Below are 11,622 nucleotides of genomic sequence, written 5' to 3' on the forward strand. Positions count from 1 at the left end.
GCAGTATTTAGTTTAGACAGTAGCTGCCGGGTCCCGCATGAGCTCAGCCCCCTCCTTTTATTTATCCATTTTTTTTTTCAAGCTTTATACCCCAAATCAGCACTTTTGAAACAGGAAGTGAAATAGAGGGATATGAGGTATGGCTAGAATGGGTGATCTTTTTGAGCAAAACACTTCATAGAAATGTTTTTTATATATTTGTATATATCTGAGACCTATGCTATTGCCTAAAAATAGCACGATAGGTGACCTTTAAGGTGTTTTTAGATGTTTTACATGTGAACTGTTGGACCGTACAGGTTTAGTTTTGAAACAGGCTCCTTGTGATCCAACTGATATTTATCTATTGCATATAGTTCAAGTTTTAAACAGTCTCCCTTTGTCCTTTTGAGGTTTATTTTGTATAATGTCCTTAATCTCTAAAACAAAACTGCCAAACATTGCCTCATATCTTTCCCTGTCCTGTTCCAGTGTCCTCTCTTCGGAGATAAACAATTTATTCTATGGTACAATGTTATCGTGGAACATGAGGGAAATGACGATCAGTTTAATGTTTATGAGCCAAATCATGTGATGTATTCCTTTAAAATGTGGCTCTGACAGTGCCCATTGTCTCAAAGCAGCACGGCAGATATTTAGGGTCCAAATTGTTGGAGTACTAGATCCAAAAACCATTTATTTTGCAAGGAAGCATGAGTGGAAATTCATGACAGAAACATGAACAACTTGATCAGCAAAAAGGGAAAGTGAAGGTCACCTACATGAGCAGACAGAGTGAAATCATATTTTGGCACATTCAGATTGGCAAAGGTGTGTGTTTGTAATTTATGATCCTGTCCATTACTTCAACATGACTCCGTCGAGATGTTTTTGAATAATCATTGGCTGTTTATTCTATAAATCTCTTATTTTTTGGCTACTTCAAGGGAAGTTCTATTTCAATGTTTTGTAAACTGTGACAGGGGCCAAGCGTTAAAAGTGTTTGGGAGGGGAAGAGGAGATGGAGTGTGATGAAGAAGTGCAGATCTGTCAAAGCCTTTTTCTCGGCTTTTTGGCAAAGTCAGAAATAGGACCTCTCTATGGAGACGCACATTTAGACACATTGTGGCCCTTGGAGTAAAGGGTGTGTCGGGTTGTGTGTGTTTTTGAACTCCTGCAGCTGAAATTCCTTCAGTGTGTGAAAGCATGCTGGTGTGACACATTTGTGAATGCTGCCACGCAAGTGTGATACCACCTGTGTGTGTGTGTGTGTGTGTGTGTGTGTGTGTGTGTGTGTGTGTGTGTGTGTGTGTGTGTGTGTGTGTGTGTGTGTGTGTGTGTGTGTGTGTGTGTGTGTGTGTGTGTGTGTGTGTGTGTGTGTGATGGTATTTCTATCCTTGTGAGAACCAACTTTACTTCTTATCCTTAAGAGTGAGGAGACACATGGTTTTATGGCTACACGTCTTCCGTCACCGACTGAAAACCCACCTGTTGTGACGGCAACTTGGCCAATAAAATAAATTCTCTGTTCTTTATGAAGCACTTTGAAAGAGTTGGATTATTTAAAGTCAATGCAGCAGCATGTACAATGGTTTGGCTTCCTGAAAGCTTATTTACCTGTGTGATTCTTGTTTTCTTAGTTTGTTTATCAGGGTTTAATGTGCTTATTCTAAATGGCTTTGGATAAAAGCATCAGCTAAAGGAAAGGTCATGTAATCTTAAAGCCAGACACCAACTTCATCAAATATCTAGCAGCCACGGAGGCAGATTGTTGCAATGCTTTACACCACCTGCGTATGGGCTTAAAATGTGCACTTCAACACTCCGCCAAGACTGTGGAAAACAGCCGAATAGCAAATACTTTCTGCGTAGCGTCACAGGAAACAACCATGATCAACATTCATTAAGTGTCCCTATCACATGTTTCTCAAACACATGCATTTGTTTACTTTTCCCTCTAATTTATGATTTATAGATGAACATGTGATGAACAACAGACACACAAAGAGACACCACTTAATAGAAACAATGAAGGCTACTGTGTTCTATCAGGGTGTCTCTCACACACGTTAATACAGACACACACGCACAAGTATATACACTGACACATACAAATCAGGGTGGTGTGTGTACAGTATGTGACCTCTTTCCCGCTTTCTCTCTCTCTCTCAAACACACTCACTAGCTCACACAGACACACACACACACACACACACACACACACACACACACACACACACACACACACACACACACACACACAAACACACACACACACACACACACACACACACACACACACAGACACACACACACACACACACACACACACACACACACACACACACACACACACACACACACACACACACACACACACACACACACACACACACACGTAGACACACACACGCAGACACACACACACACACACACACACACACACACACACACACACACACACACACACACACACACACACACACACACACACACACACGTAGACACACACACGCAGACACACACATCATTGGTCTGGAAACAATCTTCTCCACCCCTGTTGGTTACCCAAACATTGCGTTTCCACGGCAATGGGACAGCACACTGTACAGCCAGCATGTTTGTCATGTGGAGGGAAGTGCTTGTGTGTGTGTGTGCGTTTTTGTGTGTGTGTTTAGGTGTAAAAAAAGAGAAAGAGGGAGGAGTAGGAGGGGTGCGAATAAAGGCGAAAAATTTAGTTAATTGTGGATTAATTATATCTGCATGGGTGCACTGTCTGGATCTGTCTGTTTGACTAAACAAGTACCGTATGTGAGCATGTGTGTGTGTGGTTGTGTGTGTGTGCATGTCTTTCCAGCCAGTTGGTCATCTGTGAGGTTTCCCAGCTTCAACAGAGGAGTCATCATTCGGGGGAAAGCAGTCTGTGTCTCGCTGTAAAGATGATTTATTTGCTAATTTTCACGATCATGTCAAGAGTTGAATCACAGTTTCTATTTTCACTCCACGCGGTGAGTCGTTTAAGTCATCGGATTTCAAGTCAGAGAGCCATTACTGGTCAAATGTTTGACAAAGGCAATAAAAGATTAGGGTAATGATACAAAAACATTTGTTCTGGTAATAAATTCAGCCCCAAATCCTGCGCACATGGGAATAGTGCTGCTACTGGTCCGTCTGTGATTGATGTATTGCTGATGAGGCTGCTGCGGACTTTTAATGAGAGCTTTGTTAGCAATGTGGGTGCAAAATGAGGAGGTGGATACAGCAGAAAAGCAGCCAATCAACAACTGACTTTCCATATCTCATAAATGTGATACAAAGACACAAAATTATAATAATTGCCTGTGTACTATTCCTCCATTGGCTATAAACCTTGTATACAATGAAGTAGTTGCAGCAGCAATTATATTCCCAATGGAATATAAACACAACTATTCCCTTAGCTCTTCCACTATCAGTTTGGAGGTATAAAGGGCCTTGCTCAAGGGCTCCACCTTGAGGCAGGGGTATATTTCCCTCTCTCACATCAGCTGCTGTGTGAGTGTTTAGTGACAGCCTGTTGGTCATCAGCTTCTCGAGGCCAGAGGGTGAAACCGTCCTATTACAGGACAGTGATAAATGCTGTAATCCCTCCAGTGTAATGAGGTAACTCTTGACATTCTCATGTGTTGTCGTTTATACACAACATTTGAATAGTTTACCCTTTACTCTGCTTGTGTGCTGCAGCTGGCAGATTAACCTATGATGCGCTTATGTATAATTAGATGATTAGTTGGCCGCTTTATGTCTTCTGTCATCAATTAGCAATGCTGCAGATGCCAAGGCTGGTGGTGCTAGCATGTAGAAATGAAGATTTATTCATTTACTGAGCACTTTTTAGGGAATTTAACCCAAGCATTGCAATGTTATGCTAGTTTTTACCTTTCAGATTGAAGTACCGTGCTCTTCCTATTTGCATTTTCAGGGTTAGAGCATATTAAAAGCTTTACTGTTAATATGCCAGAATTAAACAGGCAGCTACAAAAGTTGGCAGAATAAAAGCACGAAACAGGTTCAACAAATAATCATAATATAAGGCATACCAATTTCATTCATAGTAAACCAGACAGAGATAAAACCAGACTTGGGCAGCAGTAACAGCAGGTCGAGTTACAAGCCAACAAAGCAAACCCAAACTATTACAGAACAGCTTAAAATAAAGAAAAGCTTTCCAAATACAGTGAGAAGAAACAGGACAGCAGTAGCACTGATTTGAGTTAAGTAATGGGCAGATTAGCAGCATACAAGTTGTGTTTTGACGGACATCTGTCTAATGATAAATCAATCCAAACTAGTGCTGACCAATTTGTTAGTTTGTAACCCATGTTCTGAACTGTGTGTGTCACTTTTTCCCTGATTGATGATATATTGGATATATTATATTCTACCATCCTGAAAAGGAGTCATTCTGCACTGGTACTTTACTGTATGAAGGTGTGCTCCTTGGAATTCAATACATTTGTTGTTTGTTATTGCTACTCTCAGTTAGCTAGAACCAGCGCAGACTGCATGCTGGAGACAGGTTTAATACTGCTCACTCCTTTAGTCTTCGTTTAAAACAGGTAACAGGCCTCTGATAATGGCTTATATAAGCGTGTGTGTGTGTGTGTGTGTGTGTGTGTGTGTGTGTGTGTGTGTGTGTGTGTGTGTGTGTGTGTGTGTGTGTGTGTGTGTGTGTGTTCCCATTTGACATCCTATAGCCCGGATTAGAAAGTATCCTATCTCTCTTCTCTGTTATTGATAAAATCACACATATGCACACGCCCACAGGCTCTCTCTCACAAACACACACACACACACACACACACACACACACACACACACACACACACACACACACACACACACACACACACACACACACACACACACACACACACACACACACACACACACACACACACACACACACACACACACACACAACACACTGTAAACACACTGCGTACCGCTCCATAGCCTAGCTGTGACCTCAGATATTAGCTCCCCTGCCGAATGTGACTAAGGCCAAGTGACACAATAAATACACACAGTCCCAAACACACTCCACTCTGAGTATCACTGGAGCTCTGGTTGACCGCTAGCAGGAGCTACACTTTGTCTGTATTGGTGAAAACTGGACCAAACAGTGTGTGTCAGTATCCCTGTGGTTTTATTGCTGGTTCTTTATCTGACGTTGAGAAGGTTTAGATGGAGGATGATAGCAGAACTTAATCATATGCGTGACGGATGAGACGTTGGCTCATCGGACAGATTTGTGTCAAATGTAGCATTTAGAAAGTGGCAAACAAGATGCATTTGCAAAGAAGGTTATGTTGTACGTGTGCTGTTTCATTTGTGGCAAATTCGCATTTTGCTTTTTCTGATTTGTAAGTGGTTTTCTATGGTTTGAGTCACACACTAGAGCTGGTGTCTCCTTGAAGGTGTTCAATGCAGCAGCAGACATCTTTTTCAGAGCAAAGATTCACTTCTTCTTTCTTATGATTTTCTTGCTCATTCTCTTTTTTCATTGAATCTGATCTTGGATCATGTTTTCTTCTTTTAATGTCTCAGACTTGTCTATATGCTGATCTGTGCAACTTTAAAAACTGCAGTCAATCTCACGTCACTTTCAATTCAGCCAAATATGAAATAATTGATAACTCATATTGCTAGAGCTATTTTGTACTATTTGTATTTCTGAGTGTCATAACCATTCAACTGCATCTTGAACTATAGATTTTTGATTGAATTTAAACACGAATTGGCTGAATTGATGGTGATTTGTCCCTGGTTTCCCACTGGCATCTTTCGCTAAATGAACTAGAAAGGATTAACGACGAAATAACAAACATTTAGACTTCAACAATTGTCACTGCATGGCTTTAATTATGTCAAATCATCTTATGATAGTCGTAGTCAATGTGTGTGTGAAATACAACAAACGAAACCAGCAGCCGCATCCTAAAAGCTTCCTAACTGTAAGTCAGATTCATAATCATGAGTCATAATTGTTAACCTGCCAAAATTGAGTTTCTAAACTCTCCAGACGCTGCCAGACTTAATTTAGCTTTTAGAATCCAAGTCCCAAAGTTGTAGTTTAAAAAAAAAAAAAAGGCGGACATCCCGAGTACACGATTGAATTGAGCCTTAATCAGCACCTGAGTCCGGCAGCGGGAGGACTTGATCAGATACATCTTGTCAGACTAAAGTGAGCTGCTCCGATTCCTTCCGAGATAAAACCCACTACAGATGATTTGCTTAGATGAGGTGGAAAAAGACACCTGATGACTAGACGTTGTTTGATTGACATTCTTTTAAAACGATGCCTGTGGGAAAACCAAATGCCGCCCTTTTCTGCTTCCTCTTGGTTTCCTGCTGTCCTTTTCCTCACTTTTCTGCCTTCTCTTTTTTTCCTTTCCCTCTCTTCCTTCTTCCCCTTCCTCAGTAAAATCATCAAGGTGAGAGTAATCGACGACGAGGAGTACGAGAAGAACAAAACCTTCTACTTAGAGATCTCAGGGCCTCGCCTGGTGGGGAGCAACGACACCAAAGGTCAGGAAAGGGGGAGGGGGGGGGGCCTCGTGACCTCTTGACCCCCGGCCACATTGCCGAGGCTGCATGTTCTCATCACATGGAGGAGATTTAGATTCATTTCTCCTGATGTGTCCTCACCATGACAGTGAACATGCAGCAGTTTGTGGATCACCTCATCTCACCACATCCACTCCTCCACCTCACGTGTGTGTGTGTGTGTTTTGTTTATGTGTACATACCTTGCCATGTTGTTTGTTTACCATGCATGCATTCATGACCTCCCTCTATGTATGTGTGTACGTGTGTTCCCATACAGGCAGACCATAACCATTAGGATCTTAGACCGGGAGGAGTACAATAAGCAGTCCTCCTTCTACGTTCTGCTTGAGCAGCCCGAATGGAGACGCAGCGGGAAGGAACGGACAGGTGTGACAGCCAATCAGCACTGAGAATGAATTCAATCAAGGTTTTAGAGAATCCCAAATCAGCAGGCCAAATGCATAATTAACTTTTATGTTTTAACCTTAAGTATATTATTTATTACGATGAATTCACACTAAAGTCACCTCACAAAAGATGTTCTGACGCAGAAGCTGTTTGAAATTGTTTTCAAAATAAGAGAAATAACCAATATAGCTGTTAAGATTATAAATGCGCCTTATCTGATTACACAAGCATACCCATTGATAATAATGTATACATAAGCAGCTATTTTACTCTTAGCTGTACTTGCAGCAGTCATACCCTTTTGACTTTAATTTAAGCATGAGCTTAAAGGGATACAACGACAGAATAATATTATTTAACATCACCTAAAGTTTGTTCCTAAGTTTAGATGTGATGTCAAAACACTGTACCAAGCAGAGCATGCGTAATGGGAACTTAAGAGTTTGCAGGCACACTTACATAACATGTATCACATCTATGCGTTAATCCAACCGGAGTGTTTTAAGTTGCGTTTTCCCCACAATGCATTGCACAAAGGAAATGGCGTGCTTGTTACAGCAAGAAAAACTTTTTTTTTTTGGATGCTAAAGAAACAGCTCTAGAAACACCACAGAAAACAAACGATAACACGTCTGGAAAAAACACTTTTTGTGCCATTTATTCTAATTAACAGTATTTGTCAGTTGCCAATTATTGTTTTATTTACTACAATAGTTCATACTTCATGCCGTTATTATGGAGTAAAGACGTGGGAGATAGTAAAGAGAGGCATCTAAAGAAAAAAACATCAGCAACAGAAATATCCATGGAGATGATTTGATCGATAGCTGATGTTTAGGAAGTGTAGCACAGAAAGGCCCAACATGGAGGCAAAGCAAGGAGACAAGGACATGACTGGTTAGAGGACATCGTACTGTAGAGTAGGTGTGATGTTTGTCTCAGTGGACTTTGTGCAATTTAATGCACATTTATTTCATAAAAAGCCCAAATATAGCCCAGGCTAGAGCACTTTAAAGCTGGCAAGGGAAAGAAAGCACTTAACAACTGGCAATGCTACAAGAAGTCAAATCAAAGCATCATTTACACTCATGCAGTATTTTCAAAGGGACAAAACGCAACACTGCTCCCTAATCGCTTCGGTTTTAAACGGCCTGTCGGTTTGGGATTTAGGTTTAACACACGGGAGCGATCCTGCTGCTCCCTTCTGTGTTTCTCAGTAATTCCTTCCTTTTTTTCTACGTTTCCTCCTCTGCTTCTCCTCAGAGGTCTGTACAGAACACTCAGTGGGAATCACACCTGTCCTCTCCTTCCTCTCCTTCTCTTCTCCTCTGCGCTGATCCTCTTGTTCCTCCTTATCCAGCTGAGAGCTGTTCAAGCTTGGAGATCTGTTCTCTGCTGGTGTTTTAAAATGTCACAGATAAGCGCACAAAAAGACATGAACAGATCATATCTCAAAGGATGTTCACTGTGTGTATGGCTATCGTGTGAATGGCATTTACAGGCACATACATTCCCTTCACAGCAAGTCAAAGTCTTACGTTCTGGTCTCATGGTAAGAAATAAACCCCCCAGACATTTCACACATATCGATGCAGATTTTTAAGGAAATAGCATAGAAAAGACATTGTTGTCATGAGAAAAACTGCTATCATTATGGGTATTAGAGGTTTTATTAGAATAAAATCAGCCTTTGCTTAAGAAATGCTTTCAGGAACAACAACAAAAAGTGTTAAACTATATATAACACTGAAGCTGTGTGGCATCACAGGGAGAGAATTATCCTCCTTTATGGGGTAAATTAATAACATTTCCTGGATGTTCACAGTGTACCATTATCATTTCCTGGTATAATAAAAAGAGAAGAAAAGCCACAAGTACACTGCCTTCAGTCTCATCTGAACCATATAACAAGCAAAGCCTCTCCTTCTCAGGGAGACCATTAAACCTGTCTCTGTAGCTAATGGCTGTTAGGCCACGAACACATCATTATCAATTACACTGTGAACATTTATGAAATTAAAACCCCATGGTGGTTATGGTTTCAGATGTGCAGATGTGTGTGTGTGTGTGTGTGTGTGTGTGTGTGTGTGTGTGTGTGTGTGTGTGTGTGTGTGTGTGTGTGTGTGTTGCACATCCGTTTTCCACTGTTTATCCGTTATCATTTCCATGCTTCTCATCTCCCTCCTCTTCTATTACCAGCTAATGTGATACAGAGTTGTAAAAACACAGGCGATTTTCCACTTGTTATTTATTGCCTTTCCAACGCAGACACAGACTAGTGATTGAGATATCCGTAACAGCTGTTGTAGTAGTGATCTATTTCTTTGGTTACACAACATAAGACAAATATATGAAATAAAAGATAAGTGTGCATGGATGTAGTTTGAGGTAGATCACTAAACGCAGTGTTTTCATGCCCTTAAATTCTACTGTGTGCACTCATTAAGAGTAGCTCTCACACACACACACACACACACACACACACACACACACACACACACACACACACACACACACACACACACACACACACACACACACACACACCACTAGACGCGCAGAGAGAGCATTGCTATCAGTGTGGTAATGGCAGTGTGTGTGTATCAGGCATCAGCAGTGTTTATAGTGATGAGGGGATCAAAGACGAGGGCTGGATTTCACATTATCACAGTCAGGAGATCAAACACACCTCCGGGGTAGAGAGACGAAGACACACACACACACACTCACACACAAATACACACAGCGGTACTTTCCGTAAGCAGTGGGCTGGTGTGTTTAATGAGTGTGTTTTATGAGCTGATTCTCTCTGTGCTAAATTAGCCCTGCACAGATCTTTATGGCCTCAGCCCATGACGCATGGTACGATAGACCATCTTGGATCTGAGTGCAGTGAAATGATATAACTCACACGTTATGGTCAGGACCGATCAAAATAACGTGTTTGTTATATAATTTGATTCCAAAATAACAACTCACAGTAATTTGGTTTAATTATTGTATGATTACCATTTTAATCATACATCGTTTTAAACCCAGCCCATGCTGCATGAAGTTATTCAAGATATTAATCACGGTTGCTTAATGTGTAATTAAAAGTAAATACAATGCAGCAAAACTGTTAATCAAATTTTTCCCTGATAATTTTACAATACAAGCCAATCATCTCATAACGACATCTATATTACAAATGTACATAGTATCAGCAACATGAAACTAAGATTTGGTATTTCATGTTTTTCCCTCTCTAGTTCTGTGTTAATATTTACAAAAAGCTTTCAATTAATGAATCCTTCTCACACAGAAGTAAACGCTGCAGAGAGACCGTAGAAAGTTACATTGATTTTCCCAATGCGATCTGGCAGAACCCCACATGTTTCAAACAGGCTTGTAAGCACCCTGCCCCAGAGACAGTAGCTGAAACCGCTCTCTAATGTTGATTCATGTGTGAATTGCTCATTCAGATATAAATCCCAGAAAGCAGCTTTAACATTCAGGGAGTGTGCGAGTGAAAGAACAGAGTCAGCGTTTCTTATCCAGTAACGCCACGTTTCATCTTCTGTCAAACCAGTTCTTCAGAAAGGAAATGCCTCAGAGCCGGAGATAAAAAGCCTGATATTCTTTCCTGTTGATTTTGTTTCATTTGCATTTCCTTATTTGGCTGTAAGCAAACAGAGGTTGACAGGATTAAGGTACTGACTAAACAAGCATTGAATCTGGCATCTGCTGAGCTGATATGAGGAGCTGAACGTTATACAGAGAGATGGAGAGAAACAGCGTAGTTCAGTCATTTCTCTTGTAGCTGTTTGACTGAGGACAGAAGAGACTTGAATGAATTACAGGCTTTAGCCGTGCTGAATAAACAGTTAGGGGCTGCTGCTGCTGGTCTGTGATATATTATGCAGCTTAAAAAGTACATTTACATTAACGAGAGTGACATGAACATAGAGGTACTAGGGTTGCAAAGGGGCGGAACATTTCCGGAAAGTTTCCATGGGAAGTTAAACTGGGGAATTTTGGACATGACATTTCAACAGATTTTTTTTAATAATTCTTTTTTTTAAGTAGAACAGAACAAGTTTTTTTCAAAGTGTGATCCAGTCTTCTCGAAATCATCTGTGCATGTGATGGAGGAATGCACAGTGCCTGTAGGGGGTGTGGTCTCAATAGCCATGCAGTAAGCAGTGTGCTATGGCATGGATATTCAAGTGTACTTGAATGGCATCTGTTTGTTTTAGTCAAGGTTATGCTAAAATATACTTTCCCCAACTATATTTAAGTTCCCTATGAAGAGCCAACCTTCAATTTAGAAAATTCCCAGTTTATTCCCATAGATTCCTGTTTATTCCCGTTTATTCCCGTAAATTCCCGTTTATTCCCGTAAATTCCCGTTTATTCCCATAAATTCCCGTTTATTCCCGTAAATTCCCTTTTATTCCCATAAATTCCGTTTATTCCCGTTTATTCCCATTTATTCCCGTTAATTCCCGTTTATTCCCGTAAATTCCCGTTTATTCCCGTAAATTCCCTTTTATTCCCATAAATTCCGTTTATTCCCGTTTATTCCCATTTATTCCCGTAAATTCCCTTTTATTCCCATAAATTCCGTTTATTCCCGTTTATTCCCGTTAATTCCCGTTTATT

At 40.7% G+C, this 11,622-nt stretch overlaps 2 protein-coding genes across 3 annotated transcripts in view; both read left to right on the forward strand.

Annotated features, from left to right (window-relative positions):
* LOC307043203 (sodium/calcium exchanger 1-like) overlaps positions 1 to 11,622 on the forward strand; it is a 112,684-nt gene that overhangs the window by 88,753 nt on the left and 12,309 nt on the right. The window contains exon 5 of one of the 2 annotated variants that reach the window (XM_079687514.1): positions 6,443 to 6,549. In XM_079687514.1, the coding sequence (XP_079543640.1) occupies positions 6,443 to 6,549 (107 nt within the window). Of the gene's footprint in view, positions 1 to 6,442; positions 6,550 to 6,847; positions 6,958 to 11,622 lie in introns of both variants that reach the window. The other variant, XM_079687513.1, reaches the window with a different exon arrangement.
* LOC307043204 (mitogen-activated protein kinase kinase kinase kinase 3-like) overlaps positions 1 to 11,622 on the forward strand; it is a 99,101-nt gene that overhangs the window by 27,800 nt on the left and 59,679 nt on the right. The gene's annotated exons all lie outside the window — the stretch shown is intronic.

The sequence above is a fragment of the Notothenia rossii genome, assembly GCF_949606895.1.
Source record: "Notothenia rossii genome assembly, chromosome: 6".
Taxonomy (NCBI): Eukaryota; Metazoa; Chordata; class Actinopteri; order Perciformes; family Nototheniidae; genus Notothenia; species Notothenia rossii.